Source organism: Hippoglossus hippoglossus, chromosome 5 (assembly GCF_009819705.1).
Source record: "Hippoglossus hippoglossus isolate fHipHip1 chromosome 5, fHipHip1.pri, whole genome shotgun sequence".
Taxonomy (NCBI): domain Eukaryota; kingdom Metazoa; phylum Chordata; class Actinopteri; order Pleuronectiformes; family Pleuronectidae; genus Hippoglossus; species Hippoglossus hippoglossus.
Window position 1 is genome coordinate 27,164,490 of NC_047155.1, and position 21,697 is coordinate 27,186,186.

At 41.6% G+C, this 21,697-nt stretch overlaps 1 protein-coding gene across 9 annotated transcripts in view; it reads right to left on the minus strand.

The window, feature by feature from the left end:
• iqsec1b (IQ motif and Sec7 domain ArfGEF 1b) overlaps positions 1–21,697 on the minus strand; it is a 199,272-nt gene that overhangs the window by 19,077 nt on the left and 158,498 nt on the right. The window contains exon 1 of one of the 9 annotated variants that reach the window (XM_034585129.1): positions 5,607–5,869. The exons of the other annotated variants lie outside the window; for them this stretch is intronic. Coding sequence (XP_034441020.1) covers positions 5,607–5,671 — 65 coding nt within the window. The 5' untranslated portion in view covers positions 5,672–5,869. Of the gene's footprint in view, positions 1–5,606; positions 5,870–21,697 lie in introns of those variants that run through there. 9 annotated transcript variants of the gene reach the window in all.

A 21,697-nucleotide genomic window follows, 5' to 3' on the forward strand; every position in this document is an offset into this window, starting at 1 on the left:
GAAGATTCAATTGAACATTATACAGAGATGTCAATGAAATGCAGAAGCCAGCTCAGCAGAGAGGAATTGCTGACATGAGAACAAGGGAAGGCATCTGAATACATCCTATTCCAAAATGAATACATATTGTCCACTCACAATAAATATTTTGAACACCCAGTCAAAGCGATGACATTTTAGGGATTGTCATGTTTGTGTGCTCAGATTCATTCTGCACATGTAACTCCACACACCTAAAGCAGGGATGTGACACATGCAGCTCTGCAGATGAGGTAGAATCAGTTATGAAAGTTAGTTTTCTATATTGTTGATTTTACTCCAGTGACTTCATATCGCATTAGAGTGCTCAAACCTGAAACAGCCGATGCTAAAAGTTTGTAATGCCGGTTTTCTGAGCTAATAGAAAACACGGAGAGCACTAGATCGTTTTGAGCCTAAATACATCTTTGAGTTACTTGTACGCTTCAAAACATCCAGATCTTGGTCATCTGGGACAGGTTTACTCAGTGCTTCCACAGTTTAAACCAAGCAAGGTGGAGCGGCTTTTAATGTCTCTGCTCCCCACCAGTGGAACAAGCTCCCTACATAATTGAGATTGGTTAAAAACATAACAAGCCTGAGCTGAAACAGCTAAATTACCTGGGTCAAAATAACCTTGATAACTTCACCCCTGAGCCACAGTGTTTTTACAGACTGAGTAGTACTACTGCATAAAATCACTGATGTGCACCTTTAAATACTTTAAAGACCAACGCAATGTCTTATCTAATATTGCAGTAAAGCAGTGCTGGTCCTTGATTTGCACCATTGCCCAGAAGTCTGTTATCAAGGTCAGGGCTGTATATTGTTATTCGCCTAAAAATAAGTTTGCCCTTGGGTGTGAAATTCACAAATGCCCAAATATAACAAAATATACAGAGGTATAACAAATGTCCCTGTGTACGAGAGGTGAATATTTGTGAGAATGAAAATAATGTAGCAAATCCAAAACATTGAACCTCAAACACTGCAGCTCTATAGTTTGTATGGTGAGTGTCAGGAAGGCAAACTGTACGTTGTTCATCGATTAGTTCCACACAGCAGCAGTTTACTATGCCACCGTCAGGAAGACAATGAATTCCCATCACAGGGTCCAGGTCTACTGCTGCCTGCCTAACATCTGACTTGAATCAGCAGCAGAGTCGATCAGTCTGAGAGACACTTTCATGCAGTCACAGACCCAGACAGCTGATTTCCTGAACTTCATCCATCCAGTTCAAATCTATGGTGGAAATGTCAGCTTTCTGCTTTAAGAAAAAGCTAAATCAATAACATTTCATTTTGTTTGTCATAAGCTGATGGATGACGTGAAAAGGCTCCGAGCGAGGACATCCATCGAGAGGCATCTATCATCACATAACCTTGTCAAATACCGAAACCTCAGTGGGACAATGTGTCAAGGTTGGATAATAAAGGCTAAAGTAAAACCTCTAATAGGAAAGAGATTTGATGTCCAGGGCAGTAAACACATAATGAGTGTCAGTAAACGATGCCTCACATTTCCCTGCACACACAGACTACACAGTTTGTGAACGCTGGATTTCAGTGAGCAACAGAGAATATTGTGGCAAAGCTACATTTTACATTTTTATTGGTATGAGAGGAATCTGGAGAGCGTTACAAAGTGCTTCGAATGTTATCACCACGTTAGGAGTTGTGAGATACAAACAGCTTCTGAAATTGTGTCACTTCATATACACGAAGACAAGCCTCACCTAACTTCTACTACTGTCATAGTTACTACAACTGCGACAGGTCACCTAGTTAAAAAAAAGTGTTCAGGGAGGACAGTGTCCAGTTTTGGTAATTTTTCACTAATCTAGAGGGTTTCATGCGTGGTAAATCTTTTAAAGTAAATGTGTTCACACACTTTAATTTACTGGATAGTTTGACCTTCTAAGGTCAACAACAACATAAATGTGATATCTCATGCGTTTAATATGCACACAAAATCAAATATTAATGTGCTGGAACTTTCTGGGCAAACAACAGCTCAAGTAATCACGGCCTGACTCCAGCTCAGAACTCAAAAGATTGATATTGACCTTCTGGTAAAAAAAATTAAAAAAAATAAAAAGAGGGACCAAGCTTATTCCCCAAGATGCTGACCATGACCACTATCTTCCTCTCACCTTAACAAAGTAATCTCTGTGCCTAAACCAATGAAACATTAACCATACAGGAGGCAAATCATTTCTGTAAACGTCACGTGTAGCACTTGTGAAAAGGTGTCAAGGGATAACATCTCTCATTGGTTAAATGAGATTCCATCTCCGTCTGGACAGGAGACTCCATGCTCATTTATAAAAACTCTGTCTGCATCACCATTGCCCTCCCTATGTATCCTCAACATATTTTTCATTCTAAAAGGGAACAAATCTAATCAGACAGAGAGTCCTTTAATTAGACTGCTCCGGCAGAGGATGTCTGATTGGAAATATCCATTTGTTTAGATGGAGGAGAGGCTTAGCGCTCGGCTCCAAGCAAGAGTAGGCAGACGCCTCTATGAGAGTGCATGCTATGATAGCACTTGACATGTTTATGTCTTCCCTTTGCTGTTATGTTGCATTAGAGTTACTGAACATGATGTTCCACCAACTTAAAACGTCATGAGATGTCATCCTACTGCATAAGTTGTTTGTCCAACGCAGCATCCTCTGAATTAGCACCACAATGGTTGCCGGCTTATGTGCCAGGCGCACCGGATCTGGGTCATCATGGTTAGAATAATAAACAAGCAGGGTGTACCGACAGCACCCAGGCCTTTGTTGCCATGGTTACATTGATAAACATGCAGTTACACCTATATGAACAGTCAAGGTTTGGTTATGTTCAGCTACAAAAAACATGGAAAAGAAGGAAACAATTGGGTTTTAGATTAAAATATGTCCTTTCCTAAGATTAAAGGATAAAGGTAGTCATGGTTACAATAATAAAAAACATGGTTACTTTTTCATGGTTACTCTTCTGTGTTATAGTCCGGTGTTTTGTCGATTCATTGTCATTCTTACTACGTCATCTCACTTCCTCCTTTGCTCCTCTCATAATTCCTACTGATGCTAGAGGTCACCTTGCCATAAAACATAACTATGGGTCATAAACAGCTGCTGCACAGCTGACCTATTGGGTCATAGGAGGGGACAGTCTGCAAAAATAACCCAAACTGCTCAGTAGGAATACTGACAGAATACTCTCTAGGTTGGTCCAAAGGTCTGAGACCACTTTCCCATTCACTTGAATGACTGATTTCTATCAAACACAACTGCAAATATTAGTGACACAAAGGTTGTTTAGAGATCTGTTTTCCATCAGTGTCCATCTCCTCCTCTCAGTTACAAATTTAAGTTCCCACTTGATTCCAGTGAAAATTGACTTTTTGCAGGGTTTCAAGTCAATAATGTGATTTTAGAAAAATAATGGCAACAGTTATTTCACCGCTCATTGAGAAAAGCCACTTGTAGAATTCGAGGAAGATGTTTATATGAATAAAAATGTAATCAGTTGGTGGTGGTGACAAGTCACTGGAATTCAATCATATTCTTCCACAGTGACAAATACAAATCTATATTTGAGGGGCAAGTATTTGAAATTATATCTGTCTGAATATGTGATGAGAAGAATTAAATAAGCAAAGATATTCTTTGATGAGACAAAAACAAACACATTTGTTTTTGTTTTTGCAAACATTTTGCAAACACACTTAATGAATTCATTAGAATTTATTAAACATCTCTATTCAGCATACTCTTAAGTTTGGTATATTTGGGCTTCCTAGAAAGGTCTGCTCAGTTTCAGATGTCTGTGGAGTTAAAGAAAACATGAAGCAATCTAAATAAAAGACTGAGGTGTCTGCCAAATTCAGTATTTAACAAAGGCATTGTCTCTCTGTATCAGGGTGAATGAATGACCACAAACATGCAAACCGTACATATATACGACATGGTGAAAATGAATTTACATGGATCTACATGTAATGCTAAACTGTGAGTATATGTAGCCCATCACAATGTAAAGTGAAAGTTACTGTGGAGAAAATAATTAGAACAGGACACGGCAGGACAGGATCACTTAGGATTCATCCATATAGCGCTTCTGTGGGGCCACTGATGGGTGAAATTGCACGTTGAACTTTTAAATAAAACCCACGCTGCGAGTATCTATGATGGGACTCCCATTATGCCTCATGTCAAGCATAAATCCGGCTTTCGGGTTGCCTTCACAATCAGTGTGTCACAGTGTGCCACAATTTCAGCTAATTGGAGAAACAAGGGTGAGTCTTTTTTTTTTTTATCTACAGTCCAAATGGCAGTAGGATTACTGGCCAATAGTGAAGATAGTGAAGTGTGTAAGCACTGGGTTACAGACTGCTGGACACAGATTAAAAAGAGAAGGGTCAAAATTAGGAGTATGGCTCAACCTGCAAATCTCTGGCTCACTTCTGTACTTGCGACCCGACAGTGTTTTGTTGCTCGAACTTGTGTGGTAAACAACCACTTCAAACTCCGCAACCCTGGTTAATATCCTCAGACTTGACAAAGCCCCTGAAGTGCCACAGACGACATTACACACTTGTTTTCACAAGCTGAATACTCCGCTTGACTAGCAAATTGGCTTTGGCTGTTCTTTTGAAGCTGCCTTCAAACAAAGGTGCCAAATGTGATTTTAAAACTCTGGGCCTGAACGCTGTAATCAGCACATTTTTATAACAATTACACCCACATAAAAGGGTGTGCACTCTCACCTCCCCTCTTGTTAGATTACAGCCACCTATTCAATTCAAAAGCCCACAAAGTACTGCAGTGTCCCATGACAGTGCATAAATTGCTGGCTGATTGAATTTTAATGATGCGTTTGCGGTGGAGGGTGATGCGATGGATCCAGCGGTGGGGGGGTGGGGGGCAGGTGATGTGAGGACAGCTCTGGTGTCAACACCTCCCCTGGAGATACCCCCCCCCCCCCCCCCCCCTCCACGCGCTGCTGAGTGGCTCCTCAACTGGAGCGTCTTCTCAGTGTGTCACTCTCCGTGGTGATGAATTAATTACTCCGACTCGCACTCAGTCACACACACAGAGACACGACCTGCCTCTTCTGGTTACCTTTGTTTTGCTCTGCATTCACTCTGAATGTCTCGCATTTTTTTCACAAGTGAGTAACTCTACGAATCAGCGTCAAGATGCATTCACTTGCTTGGCACGAAGCAGGAAAATCAACTACTGGCTCATTAATGAAGCATTCACTGCCTCACTAATGAAGCACACTTTACTTGTACAGAGTGTGCTCCTTGTGAATTTCATCAGCAGCTCTGTACCTTGGCACAGAATCCACTGCATTAAAGGTAATTTATCTAATAAGGAGTAACATCACTTTTGTTGGGCATTAGTAAATGCTTTCTCAATTGATCTCATTTGAGTCTGGCAGCGATGCCAGAGTAAAAGGGCGGACATTAGTAAAATGTACAACCTGCATCCAGAGCCAAATCAGTGCATAAGTGCATGTCAAGCGACTATTAAAATTATCGACTTCCACACAACAGCACCAGAACGCAACACACTCAGAGGTGAGCTTACCAGCCGTCTGATTCCAGCTCCAGTAAGGACTGACTCCTGTCAGAGGCACACTGCAGACACCACATGTTGCCCTCTGAGCTCCCTACACCAGACCCACTGATCTCTGCTACTCCATCCCGGGGCTAAACGTAGCTTTCACAGACTAACCATACTGCTCGGACACCTTCTCCAACTCTGGCCTTCTTTCATCCCAGCGAGGAGGGGCGCTCTCAGGAAGAGGGAGGGATTCCTCCAGAGGAAACTGGGTCGTATGGCAGCAGGAGTACTGGTGTCCCACAGATCAAGAGGGTCTTAAACAGGAAGGGGCAACAAGTAAGAAGCAAAAATGGGAGGGAGCAAAGAGAGGGCGAGGGAGCAAGCTCTGGTGGATCTATTTATAGCATCAGGCAAAGATGAAGCCTGGGGAAAGCCCTGGATTGGATATACCATTTTAGCTGCTATGACAGGGGAGGTATGGCTGCAGTAACATGAGCTTTACATCCGTACAACTGCCGTCTGATGTCAACTCTCAGCTTCATATGGAAGACATACACAGAGTCTGATAATCTGCACTGTTCAACTGCTGATCAAAGACGAGAGAGAACATCTTCAACGATCTTATCACAGACAGCGAAGAACAAGCAACAGCTGCGTGCCCAGTTGACCCGCCAGGCTGTCCTTAGAACAAACATTATAGTTAATAGGGAATGTTTGACTCACATCTCCTCCCATGTCTGTGCTGATGTTAAGCGTGATTCACACCCACCCCTCCAGCCCTTGCTCCTATTCCCCAGCCTCGGCCCAAAAAGTGAAGGGAAGAGGGGCCTAACCATTTCCACATAATGACATCATTATCCAAACAACGGGCGTGTATCGAGTGGACCAAAGATGTAATCTGCCAAAGCAACCGAGCAGCGTAGAGAAATATGATAAGAGAGCTTGTAGGTTTAGTTTTGGTTGAGATCCGCCATGACTGTAAGGTCGGATTAGGTGCATGAAGAAAATATATTCTCAATGACTCTTCATAATGTGGAAATGATCCTAATAACAGTATATAATAAGTAAGAGGGAATAGGGAATAGGTGTGGAATGCCTCTCTTATAGGCCATTACAGAGCTTAATAAAAAGGAGCAAATGCCTCCCATATGGTGAAGGTTCATGTAAAGTGCAGCTGAGACAAATATGGTGAATGTGGAGTTACTTATATCCAATTATGAAATAAAAACAACACACTCGTGGATGTGCAGTGCTAACAATGAAGCACAAGGAGAGTGGACCTAACGTGATTTCTGCATCCATGGCCCAAACCTTGAAAAATTGCATCGCAGTCCTGGTCTGATAGAGTTGAAGTGAAAGTGAACACTAATTTAAACTTGAAGTCAACCCCGTTGTTTCCTTTGGCATCGATCGTGACTGTGAAGCTTAAGGTAAAGCTGCAGCAGTTAACACCCAGGTAGCATCTGTTTGAATGCAGAGAGGCTGTTGCTTCTGATCAGACTTTGAGATATTTTTGTCCTTCTCATGTCGTGACACTGAGGAGCCAGACTGGTAGTTATCGTGGCGGTGTGATGAGACTGGATCTGAGCCAAACACTGAGCCAGGGGAGCACTCACAAATCACAGTGTTGTGACAAATTTAAAATGTATGCACTGAGCTGTGATCGTCTCCTTAACAATATAGTTGGATTTGCAATGGGCAGCCTCATGCAGCACCAACATGACAATGACAATGACAGATAACCAATAAGGAACTGAAGTTCAATGAGATTATGGTCATTGTGTCATTACTTACACCCCATTAAAGTCACTGTTAACAACCTGGCCAGTAAATTGAAGTTTCTTCTCAGTATGCGCTCATTGTAAGCTGATGTAATATTTTCACTAGTGTAGCAGTATACAGTGGTGTATGTTTAAAGAAATATTCAACATTTCAGGAAATGCAAACAACTCCTACTTTGGCTGTGTGTTAGATCTGTTTGTATGTCTCTGTGTTAAGTATGGAGCTGGAGCCATGGAATCAGCCATGTTGTCTCTGTTCAAAGTTCATTAGTGATCAAAACTCACTAATTAAGATATATCTGGTTTATTAAATTTGTAAACAAGCGGTAAAAAGAGGATATTTTGATGCTACAACTATTTCTTGATGAACAATAGTTTCTCCATCGGCCTAGACATTAAGAATTAAAACTAATAGGTCACAAGACAGTGTTTCTGCATAAACGTAACAAAGTGCATGACACCCCCCATGGGTAGAGGAACCCCTGATAATGAATAACTGGTGTAAGAATATCAAAGTTGTTTGTTGGTGTTTTTCAGATTGACACAGGTTTACAGTGAAAGACTCTCATCATAAACTCACAGCATCCCGTTCACAGTTCTGTCTATTGTGTTGTTCCATAATAAAAAGTCTTATTATTCCACCACTGCTGACACTGCGGCTCATTTTCAACCAATTTGCATCAAGTTCCCCTAATGACTTTTCTAGGTGCGTGTGCAGAATGACAACACCTGAAGAAGGCAGATGGGGCTGTGTTCATGACAGGAATAACTACTTGAGTTACATATTCTCAGAGTGTGACCTTAATGCAAGTTAGATGGTTAATGTGGTGGTGACACTCTCAGTTGAGCACTGTTCTTTGCTTCTTTTAAGGCCTTGTCTTCCACACACACACCGGTCGCAGTCTGTCTCGACTCCAAAGTGGAAACAGAAGGGTCTCTCGTCCTTGTGTTAATCCCTGCATCAGTTCCAGCTCCTCAGCAGGCCCGACGGAGCGTGTCACAGATCTGGTCTACAACTAGAACCACCTGTACCACCCTCTGCACCTTCTTCAGCAGTCAGGATGAGACCGTGCCACTCCCACACACTCCCTATTCCACATATTGCATGAGACTGTTTCTCATTCAGCAGGGACAAAAATAGAGTCACTGGCAGACATTGCATTTTCTGGTCTGCTTGGTAAGTAAATTGACCAGTTTGTGTGAGTTGGGCCAGGTGGAGACAAATGTGTCTGCACATCCACCTCCCAGATGCGACGGTCTGTGGCTGAAAACAACAGCAGCACTGATTAGGGACACAAGGAGCTCGCCGAGTTTCACCGAGCAGAGGGAACATGGAGCTCTGACAAATATGCTGCAAATGGCACCAAATTGTTCATATAGCAAACCCTGCTTGAATCTACCTTCGACTCTACTAGAAACATTCTATCCCCAATTCCTGCTGTGCTAAGCTGAGCGTCAAACGTCGAAGCCTCAATGCCAAACATCATCCACTTAAATATTCTACAATCATATAACAATCTATTAAACATGATGTGGCTGACTGTAATTGATAATAATTATAATCATTAACATGTCTATCTGGGTCTTTTGACACCTGTGGTTACTGGTAGTAACAGCGTTATTGTCCACAGAAGAAGAGCAACTGGAGTATGATGCAGCCAAACAGAGCATAGAGACATTTTATTCATTATGTCACATTGTTTTGATAAAGAATGACTAAAGAACACACTAAACATTCTCTCTATAGTGCAGTTCTAACCCTGGGCCTCTGACTAAATGTTGGGGGGTTAGAGCGGTAGGAAGACTGGCAGTTGGATCCCAGTCTTCCCCTTTACGCATGCCGAAGGACAAGATACTGAACTCCAAACCCCTTCTCATATAGAAAGTGCTGCACATATGAATGTGTGTGTGACTGTATAACTGTACTGTAAAGCGGTTTGAGTAGACATCAGGCACTATATAAATATATATAAATACAGACCATTTACCATATACATGGAGCAGTTTTGTCTTCTGCATTATGTCCAGAGCATGTGAATGTACTTTAAATATGTTGTTTAAATTCTGCATGGGAAACAGGGATTCCAGTAACTACTATATAGAGGAGTATTTATGGAATATGTTAAATGGCTTATTGCTAAAAAACAAATGCTAAAGTTGACAAATGACAAAAATAAATTGACTTAATGCTGCAGCCCTGTCTACTACAAATCACATTACATATACTACTGATTTGTAAAATAAATGTAATAACGATAATAAAGAAACAAATAACGTCAAAAATCTGCATAAATCTTCACTGGCAACACATTTCAATTATTCTCCTGACAATATCTGCAGGTGGTAACTAAAGCTTGATGAAGAGTTAGGCACTTGATTACAGTTATGGAAAGATGGCATGTCTGGCATGACTGGCATGCAGTCATGGTCTTGGTCTATGAGACAGGATGTGTTAACTGCTTTAATGTGTAACCAAGACCTACCTCAATCCCTAATGTTTACAAATGTGTTGTAGTCGGCGGAAATCAAGGGACGTACAATTAAAACAAGTTACGGATACAAAAATGGGAAATCATTGTCAGTGAAAGTCTTCCAGGCAGCAAAAATGTGTCCAGGGTTGGTTTTAGATGAGTGTTTTCGCTGTAGCTTGAAATACGAGACTGTTGTTGACTTGATTTCATTTACAATCCACTTCATCTTAATTTTGAGCTAGAACTGAACGTACACAGACACACATGCAATTATACCACAATTTAGAGCCAGTAACAGAGTCAAAAGTGCTGTTTTCCATTACTCTACACAGACTTGGCCTGAGGAATGTGTAGCGTGTTTTCACAAGTGTGCTGGGCAGAGCAACAACATGCCAGTACATTTATAATTATCTCCTGAGTAAGCATCATGTTCCGTTTACAGACACTGGGGAATATGTTCATTCTGACAAAGATCGAGACAGCGTCTGCCCTCGTGCTCTGGACCAGCTCCAACCGTCATCCACACCCCAAACTGAGTGCGGAGCCCAGCAGGCTGATTGTGTCTCTGCTGTAAAGCTGTTGACTTCAGCCCTGTAATCCAGAATCCACCCACGTGTGGCCTTCAGAGGGAGGTGGTGACCATGCCCTCTCAGCCTCGAGCCTCTCCATCAGAGAGAATAGAGAGCTGAGGCATCCATAGGCTTGTGCACCCATTAGGAGCAATCATACATATGCATTATATGGATCCAACAAGCTGCGCAGGTCAGGAGCTGACAGATAAAAACACAGTGCATGTCTTGTTGATGACCATATGGCATTGAATCTGTCTAGTGTTTATGTTCTGCCGTGGCAGCCTCTCTGACCATGGTGCAGCATTCAGCTTATCTCTGCTAATCCTCCTACAGTAACTCTGCCTCCATCCTGTTCCTGAGCGGCCTATGAGCTCTAGTGCCCAACCAACACCATTAACCTACAGCATGTAGTAAATACCAAGCAGTCTCCAACAGAGGCGGAGTATAAAAGATAGTTACATTTTATTATGACCTGGGTCTTATTTTGTAGTTTTGGTCCTCGCTGAAATCTGGGAACATGATGACATCACTACAACAACCAGTCACATGGGGCAAGAAACACGAGCAGTAAGGGGATAAGACGGTAAACAACCCAAGACTTTAGCCAGATTATCGTAACCACAAGGTAGCATCGAAAGTGAGCGCACATGCACTATCAGTAATAATCCCTAATTAGAAAGGCAACGAACAGGCTAAACTGTGATCAAAGTTGTACCCATGTTTACAAATGAAAGTTGTAATCATAGGTCCAGCACTTCTACAGGGTTCACTAGCACCTTTTCATGCCAGCAAATTTAATACCTGAAAATCTGGATCTACATTCGCTGTGAAATTGATAGAGCTATAGTCACTTCTTGTAAGTGGACAATCTCACACACTTTGTCATTTGAGTACACAATGTACGACATAGAAAAGCTCTAACGGAAGTATCCAGATTGAGGCACAGTGACCACAATCTCACTGACATTACTGCCTAGGTTATGCAAAAATAAATATTTAAGAAAATTGGGAAGTGAAATTTTTGATTTTTGATCTTGATTTTCTAAAATCGGTTTTCGATATATTCTATTTATATATAACTGAATATACCCATTGTTTAGCTTATATCTGTCTGATCGCTTCACTGCTCATATTGTTAATGACTCATATGAAATATTTTTAGCAATGTCGCAGTTCTCAGCATTTAACTTGTTGAGTATGGTGTTATAATTACTGACAGGAACGGTGGCCAGAATGACTAAAATTAGATCTCAGTCAAAATAAACCATCAAAATTTGATGTAATCCAAGCAGATGAAATCTCTGAAAATACTGGCTGGGCAGTAATCTTTACATCATTCTGGATTTTACATCCAGTATTTGTATTCCGCTGCAGGCCTAAGCTTTTATCATCATTATCATCATATCTTCAGTGTTTGTTATTGTCAGGTCTGAATGCTGAGAATCAGAGAGAACCCTGATGCTAAGTGATGATTTGAGACAGGAAGCATGATTCAGATGCCCTCCATACAAAGTGCCAGACCGCATCATCAGCTGGCACGGGAAGTTCAAATAACTGAGATGTTATCAACAGAAAACTCAGATTCCAGCAAACCAAGTGATAACAAGCACTAAAGCACAAGCATTCTCAAACAACTCATCACCTGTCGTGTGCAGCCTGAGCGAGCCTCTCCCTCATGCAGGAGACACAACAGATCCTGACATGTTTAGTTTGCACTGAAAACAGAGGAGAGCCTCGCAGTGACGTAGACCCCAGGCCCTGCTGGACGAGCTGCTGCCTCATCAGTATTCATAAACATTTTGCTATTCCAGGAAGACCAGCGCGACTGGGCGTGCTCAGACTGTGTCTTAAAATGGCTGGACACCGGCGATGTGTGAGGGAGGGAAAGACAAAACATAAAAACATAGAGGGGAACAGAAGAGATCACTAAAAATAACACTTTACCATCAGCCCCTCCCATCTATTGTCACAGCCACTGGACACAGGCAGCTATTTTTGGCAGATCTGACATACATCAGGTTACAGATTTTAAAGGCGTAATCAACTATGTAGGCTCATTATTGTACTTTACATGGACATAGCAGAATGTTGTTAGGTAAAAAATATCATGTGTTAATTCTAGATATTGTTATTGGGAAGATAACTGACTTGGAATCTGTCCTTTCCAGTCATTTTACTGCAGTGAACATACCAGGCTCCTCAAAGTCAAATGTCAACATCTGACTCCTTATACCAATATAAACAACAATGTAGTGATGGAAGAAGAGTGGATGTCATGTTTTCTCAGCTGGCTCACTGGGATCATTTGGTGCCACTTGGTTTGGCCCATATGAGACACATTAAAGGAGCGAACACTCAAATATAAATTGCTAGAGTTTGAGTGAATAATATCAAAGAGGCCTGGTGTGATTGCCTGACATGCAGACCTGTAGCAGCTGAGTTGCCGAGGTGGAGGGAAGTTGTGGTTAAAAGTTTTAATGGGATTTCTTCTTCATTTGGATGAGGTTCCAAGGTTGCAGAGCGGCAAGTATCAGCTAAACAAATGTGACACGATACATCTGTGGATTGTCTTTGGTCCGCCATCAGGTCAGTATGTTAAGGTGTTTGTTCCTGGCACCAGCTGCATGGAACTATTTGGGCTGAAATGGGATTGAATTCCAAGCGGAATTGAGAAAATTGCTGCCGCCAAGTTTTCACTGCCCTGAATGTTCCACACACGTCTGCTGAAACAGTTTCTGTCTGCTCCGAGTTTTTCCTCTTCTTGTAGCTATCACAGGCTGCACGTTCATCCCCTCTGCAGGTGGAATTCAGTTTACAAGACTCACCAGGTGAAACCACAGAACATCTGTACAATCAAACTTAGATACATACCGACTTAAATATTTCATAAACGAACTGAGGTGCTTCCCTGATTCCACTTCGAGTGATGACACAACAAGTAATTGTGTCCTGAAGTGAACTCTGTAGGTGCTACGAGTCAAAACTCCACCATCACCAACCACAAATCAGATCCATGATAGACTAACCAGGCCAGAGGTAAACAGGGAAACATTTTGAAATGGAGGAAGGTTGTATTAGCTTTATAACCCTCATGGTGCTCCCCGCCTCCTCTTTCTTCCCCTCCTTCCTGTTTATGTTCATTCCCTACCATCCATTGCTCATCATTGGCATAAAGGGGGCAGAGCTGCTGCCAAAGTGACTGATGGGCAGTGCCTTCCACTGTCCACTCTGAGCAGGACCATAAAGGCAAAACTATGCAATCTGAGATCCTAGCTGAGTGATAACGACAGGCATTGGATCCGCCTGCTGCCCCATGCTTTCAAGGACGTTTTATCCAGATCAGGGGAAGGAATTGGAAGCTCAGGAGGAGCAACTGTATCGTCTGCTGCGATGCACAGGACTGAACACTCAAGAAGGATGCAGCCATCTATTACCTACCACAAGCACAAGAGCCAAAACCATATGGTCTTGGCCGACCAGCATTTCCCATCAAAATGTAACAGAACAGGGAAAGGAATGGTAAAAAAACAAGGTGTTACACTAACAAAGAATCAATTCTCCACCTGTATTACAACAAAAGGAACTTAGCACAGAGCAGAATATGTAGATTACACTGGCAGCAAACCGCTGACATGAAGGATGCCAGAGATACCAGATGTTTCCAAAGAAACAAGCCACAGGAAGATTACTGAGGCTGAGGATGACAGGCAAAAACCTACCTTAGTTGTGCCGAAGCTGAAATAAAGCACAGCTGACTCCAGGCCTGTCTTGACAAAGTATAACCTGAGCTGGAGCTGTAAAGTTAAAACTCTACAGAGCTGTGCAAACAGGTAATGGCAGCTTGACTCTTCTCCCTCACACTGTTGGATTTCCAGTGGAACGTGGAGCTAGTTCTGGTTGGTGTGGCTCATAGGCACCACCCTGCCTGGCTCTTCCCCTGCCAGCTCCTGTGCCGTCACTCTTTCTGTGGTGGGTAACACACACTGAGGCTATTGAAGGACAGGCAGCACCTCTGTCTACACGCTGGCTCTGGGCGCTGTTGACGTTGGCATCTGCAATAAAGGCTGCCTTTCTCTTTCTTGTATATCCCCCTGCCCTCCTGCTGGAGTGTTCACCTCTGCCAAGGAGAGCTCTGAGGCTGAAATGGAAGAAAGGTTGCGTGGTGGCGTTATGCAGACTGTGTGAGTGTGTGCCTGCTTGTCTGGAGAAGGGAGTGGCAGCCTGGTGTGACACACTTGATTACCCCCGCTGATTGGGGACTATTTTTGTCTTCCACGACACCCTCCTCAAACTGAAACTCTACTCTGTGTTTTCTTCTATTATTATCCTCCTCAGTCGTCACTACCGTTGGAGCGTCACTTGTCTGACACAGAATTGTTCCCTTTGTTTCTTTTTAGTCAAAAATAAGGAATCACATAACCAGTCTAACGTTACAGGACATGACACCCAGTGCTCCCTTCTCCTCCTGGGTGAACCTAAAGAAATAGGGAAGTAAATTGTTGGACTCTACAGCAAAGTTACACAGCACAAAGCCGATTTTCACACACTTTTTATCTTAATTGTTGAACTTCACATCCAGATAGCAGGACTGTAATAAACACCACATTTGGACCAAATGAAATGATTCGCTGGTGTACCAGCCGGAGAGACATACATACATAAAGTGGACATCTCGTAGGGCCGGAGACAGGGGGGTGGGATGTATTGTTGCATTTTTTCAAAGTATAGCCTGCCATTGCTAACTTTTTTCAGGATTACCAACCCTACCTTTAAATCAAACACACTTTAATTTATCAAATAATGGACTTGCGTATGCAAGTCTTTGTCACTAGTAGAGACAAACCAACAGAGAAATATAACCTCCATGCAGCTCCTCTTAGCTATTTAGTCATCATCCATCTATACCACTTTTCCTTTGAAGGTCATTGGGGGCAGAAGTCAATCCAAGAAGTCAGTTTTAGCTAATGTTTTTTTATCATATTAATCGTTCAGCTCATTTCCACTTCTTTCATCAACATAGTTAATATGTATACCTACATGTCCCTACAAGAAAGTTGCACATTAGGTAGATACATTGTGAATATTTATCAATCAAGTGGACAAAAACAAGAGTTCAAATGCACACAAACGATGTGTAAATAGGGAATTATTAGCTAGCATGTCAGCCATAGAAATGTTATAAGGTATTGGTATGCCAAATGTGAGTTATTAGCTCATTCAGCTGCCATCCGGTTCATATTTGACCATGGCCATCTCCTACTGTACAGGATCTCCATGCACTGGAAGAAAGCCCTGACATATGCATTATCCATAAATAGCTTTCAAGACATAAAAACAATCTACAATCTGGTCATTTGACTTCCTTCATGGACTCCACTGAGTGTATTTCATAATATTTCAAAGAGTTTTTTACCATATGATAAAAAGTCAATATGGAATATTTCAAATAAATTTGATGATGCAGGATTACAAATGGCTGCATCAAATTGTTCTTAAATTGTTACTAAGCCAGTAAACACCTAATGTGCATTTCCGATCTCAATTGTTAAGCATATTCTGTCCTGTTGTTCAGCATTGTAATTTTAAGAAGTGGTCGCCATTCGCCTCATTTGTATTGGATCTGTCTGCAACGCTGTTTACCCCTGAAAAGTGTTTTGTGGACTCAAACACTCCACTTTAGTTCACACTTTAGAAAAAACTACACTGCTTTTAGTGTGTAGAGGGTGTACTGTCAGTGTGCTGTTTATCGTGTGCTAAAGATTAGGCTCGGCAACATAACTATCTATTGTAAGCAAGGGCAAAGCAGAAGCCAAGCAGGGGCCACTAAAATGCTTACTGTGTCAAAATATCTTTAGCACTGTCAATAGTCACACTTCCTCTGCAGATGTGACCTCTGTTCGCACTTTGAACCCACCTTCCTCTCCGTGTTTCCAGACAAAGGAGCCCTCCTGCTCCACATCACACTGTGTAGCCTCTAAGCCCAAAACTTGACAAATCAGGGCGGACAAGCAGGGTGGTGTTCAAACATGCAAGTCATGCTGATTTAGTGCAAAATAAAAATTACCCGGCAGGGATAGTAAATCATCTCATGTTAAAGAGTGTGAGAGGTGACGACTGCTGCTTTTCCATGAAATGATAATGATTCATTTTCCCAAACATGATTCTCATTAATATTAAATGGATGTACTGTATCCCTTATCAGTAATGTCAACCTGCCTTATACAGATTTTAGTACAGTCACTAACCCTGAAGAACCTGCAGCCTCAGCACGGTTGACAGGGTCAGTTTTATTTTTGTCTTGGAATAACCCTAATATCTCAGCACCTTTCTATTTCAGTGATAATCTTTTGGACAGTCAGCAGGAGACATTTCTCTGAACTGGAAAAAATATGGATGTCTTTAAAAGAAAGGACTGGTAATAGTTTTCAGGGATATCACCCTCTTAACTATTTTAACATTTTAAATTTACATAACATTGTAAATTCACATGCTCTATTAAGATGGACATTTTATGTTATCTATTATATTAACAATGGATGGGACTCAGGGACAATGTGTGTTTTTCTTTTTTGTTTTTGTACGTGTGATCTCCTTTAGTCTTTTATCATATTTAGTGATCCCGGGGAAACGCCATTTCATTCTGCCTGCACTACTGTTGTATGTCTGGTAAAATAACAATAAGCTTTGATTTGATTTGATATGAAAAAGAAACATTTTTGTATTCGATCCCATTTGCCATTTACCAGAAACTACTATTGAGGGCCCTACATTTCCACCTTTCATCAGCAGCTTTTACGTGTGGGGAGTCCCACATGTCTCTACAAGCAACCAGAATGTGACAGCGGTCGGTGGAAGAGTGATGGAGTGTGAGAATTGGGAATCATGACAAGGACTCCACCCCTGGCTGGGTTTTAAAGATGTCAGTTGGAGTCTCAGCCAGACTCCAAAAGTAAGAATGCTCCCAAGATAGTGTTTTTTTTTTCTGCAGAAGAACTGAAGGAGTTTCCATCTCCTGAGGGAGTGAATATGATTTTCTGAATATCTGCCAACTGAGCAGCCTGACAGGACCTGCTGGTGTTAGAATACTCGCCAGGTAAGAGCACGCCCTCCTCCTGTGTCACCATTCCCTTCCCTGAGGGGAAAGAGATTATGAACAAAATAAAATTTCTTGAAAAGAATTTGAAGTTCATCAAGGTGTTGTTCTTGAATTTGACCACAAGAAAGAATATTAATGACAGACTTGCAATATTTGGGCTCTAAGGTTTTGAAGGTATCTTGTACAACCGTGTAAATTCAATATCTACCTTTTTGTTGTTTCTAGAACACGAGCATGCACCTGTTCCTTTCACACACTGCATCCTAGCCTCTGCTATGGTCTATGTATGCTGTACTTGGCATTTCTGTAGTCTGCTTCCATCTCTCTAAATTACTTGACTTCCACGTTGTTATGATGTCTATATAATTAGTAAAGTACTAATTATGGGCCATGACCTGCACTTTGGGGGAAACAAATCAAACTATGTTACGATAAAAAAATAGCTCCTAACACCTTAACCAGAAAAAAAAACATCTCATTGTTGTTAAAGTTGCTTAGCTGGCAGTTGTGTTGGAACTTCAAACTCAGTTCGAACTTGTTCAGAGTTATTATCTGCAGTTGTGAGTCAACCTGGACTGGGTCCAGTGTGGTAAACTCACCCATCCGTAGTGCTGCAGTAACACTCTATCAAACCAAATTCTCATCTGATTGTGAAATGACAAGAATGGGTTTGGTAATGACCAGTCCCTCTCTAATAGCGAAATCAAAACAAATCCGATCACTCTGGAATCCGAAGGCACATCCTGTGTTGCTTCGACCTCGCTTCACATTGCAACGCTTGGAACCTGAGCATGTCTGCCTGTGGAAGTGTTTTCCTTTGGTGAAAACACATGGAAAATTCAGCAGCCAAACCACAATCACCATGAGCCATTTGGCAACAAACACAGTGAAAAACACACACCACTATGTTCTATATACTTCTGATAAGTTCAACACTTTCAGCTCAGTTGGGAGGGACACCTGTGAGAGCATAGGTAGAAGATACTGTACAGTGCAAGTCACACTGAGGAGTTGGTCATAAAGATGTCAGTAGAGAAATGACCGTAAATGAAAGGTGAGAGATGGCATGTGACAAATGTTCACGGCTAACCTTCCGGAGACGTTGCATTTCATGGTCAGTGCCTTGATCCCCAACAGGACACTATCAAGTTGATTAAATAGTTAGCTTTTGTAGCACTTCCCTGTGTAATCTATGCTCACATATGCACCAGGGTACACCCATAGGGTTCACCCTGAGAGGGGAACATTTTATGCAACACACTAAGCATCATGTGAGTCAGCTTTTCCATTGATATCGCGTGCAAAGCGCAAATTAAAGCTCCTTTTTTTCTTGGCCAGACTAAAGGAAAAGTATTTCACACTGTGAAAGCTCAATTTTAGTTTATAAGCAGGAATATTTTTTGAATAACATGATATACATGTGGAAATACGAATTTTCAATAAAGACTTATCATTCCTCTTAGCTGTAGCAATAAATTGCCAGAACTGGCAATGCTACAGTAAGATCCCTTATTAGCTGAAGGCAGAAGCCACAAACCTGCAGGTTGCCTCGATCTAAGGTTCCAATAATCTTCATAATGAGAAGGTATGGCAGACACTCTCTACAGACCTACATTTCCCAAGGAACTAGTAATTTCATCTGACCCCTTGTTAACCTGCCCCACAGTTACAGTAAACAGACTGATGTTATGAAACATCCCTGCAGCAAAAGCCTGCAACAACATGTAGAGTTTTCTCATGCACCGTCTTTGCTTTGACATGTAGCAGCTACATCTCACGACTGACTGCTGCCCTGCTGTAATAGTGAAACTATAACTCATTGACACACCATTGCTCACAATGTACAGCACATCCAGAACATTAAGTCTACTGACAGTAATTGTGGTGATAATTGGAAGTGACAGAGTGAGCACCAGGAGAATAATCCCCTGCAGCTTTTCCCTGCCACATGTTACTGAGCCTTATGGCAACCTCTTAACACCAGTCCCAGAGACCCAGTGGGCCAGTAGTGGGCATAGACATCTTGTAATCCACATCACGCACTGCATGAACCGTGCAATGTATCACTGTGCATCTGAGACACAGAGAACTGTGTCCTTACAGCGGACAACACTATATGCCAAGTAATCACATCCACAGCATTTTCAGAGAATGTGATCCAAACTTTTTTTTGTTTTATGCACAGTGTTTGATCAAATGCAAAAAATGCTGAGGTGCCGAGATGCCTGAAAATTCATCAAGACCTTGTACAATAAAGACAAAACAGTTGTCTGTGCTTCAAACTGAAGCTACAAGCCCATACAGACATCGGTTATATGGTTAATGGCTCAGCAACCTCTGAACACTTGGTTAAGGTCATCCTTTTGGTCATATGTGCCAACAGCTTATTAAAACTCATAGTGACATTTTATCATTAGGCAACCCCTGGTGTGGGTGGTAACTATGATGGGAGCAAAGGAGGAAGTAAGATGACAGGTTCTAAAAAGAGCTACGAGGTTGGGGGTGGACTTGTGGCGTGACTTTGACATGGAGCTGTTTATCACTGTTCAAACCTGTGGACAGTGTTGCTACTTCTATCCATGACTTCCATGACCTTACAAGCACCTTTATTATTTTCACCAGAATGATAAATATATTCTAACCTTAAGGAAGAATTTAAACCCAAACCAAGATCATTCTCCAAACCTAACCAAGTCGTTTTTGTGCCTAAATATAACCAAAGCATCACCGATCGTTAAATGCTATTGCTGTAAGCTTGACGATGACAATAATGTGGTAAATCTGCTGCACACATATGGCACACATTCTTAAACCATCATGTTGTATATGATGTCTGAAGCCTGATGTCTAACTGCTACTCTAACTCTTGTGCACCCAAATCTATCCCAATATCGTCAAGGGGACTTTTTCTGGTAGGACATTGTTATTAGTGATTATAAAACACACAGACATATATCAATTCATGTTGATTGATTTCTCTTCATGCATATTTGGCCCATGCATGCAAGAAGATTACAGATATGCTTTCTGAAGTTAAAATGTTCTGAACGTGGGAATAAATTTGTGCCAGTGACCAGTTGCAAACAATGCTAATCTGCTAAAACACAAAATAGGAAGCTACCATATTAAGTGTATGCTTGGGTATCTGAATGTTGGCAAAGCATTTTTAATACCAATTCAAAAAGCAATTTTCACGTTTGAGAAATACGAACATGATGTTTAACAACATACACAACATAAGCAGCCATACAAAGTTGTACAGTCTTAAGTCTTGTCTCCACACAAGCAGTGAACATCTGTTTTCCAAGATGGATGAAGACATGTCTATATCATCTTCCATTTTATGTAGCCTATGTAACTACAGTGTTTGTGTGTTGTGAAGGACTGAAGCTGCCGCTGTGCAAATGACTTTCTGCTTCTACTTTACAACCTGTGTAGACATAGTTTTTCAGTGAAAAATTGGCAAAATGTTTTTTCATTTCATCAGGTAGGATTAAGGAAGCAAGATTACCAGACTGACCAGACATTCAAAGCCAGCGCTCAGTACAGTGCCAAAGACACGTTTTGACTGAAACTAAGGCCCAATCCCATTTCACCCCTTGGCCCTACCGCTAAGCGCTTCCCCTTCATTTTGCGAGTTCACTCGTAAGGGTAGGCTGTCCCAATACCTGTTGGGATGAAGGGGTAGGGCCAAGTGTTAGGGCTGCATAGCCCTCGCAACAAAGATTTTTCAGACGCTCACTTCAAACATAGGGGTATGGACATTTCCCAGAATGCCTTGCGAATCACTGCTGGGAGAAAGACCCACAAATGAAGCAATTTCTCCATTAATACGGTTTTAAAAATTACGATAATGATCGTTATAACTTAGTTTAATATTGTTTCAATGTATTATGGTCATTTTTTCCACAACAACCTTAAAAAAAGGTTTTCTTTTTGCATGATAATTCCGTATTTTCACATAATTTAATGTAATCCCCCCCCCTCTTTGGAGACAAACGATGCACTTGATTGAACCTGTGTATAGCAGCGATGTTAATGAACTGAACTGCTCCTCTAATAACAAAGCATCCTGGCAGGGTTGTCTACAGAACACTGCTAGCAGCCTGAAGCTTTGTGCTTTTGATTCATATGTGAAATAATGCAGAGCAGCCAAGCTTTTCAATTTCAAATGTCATTGATTCACCTGCATTAG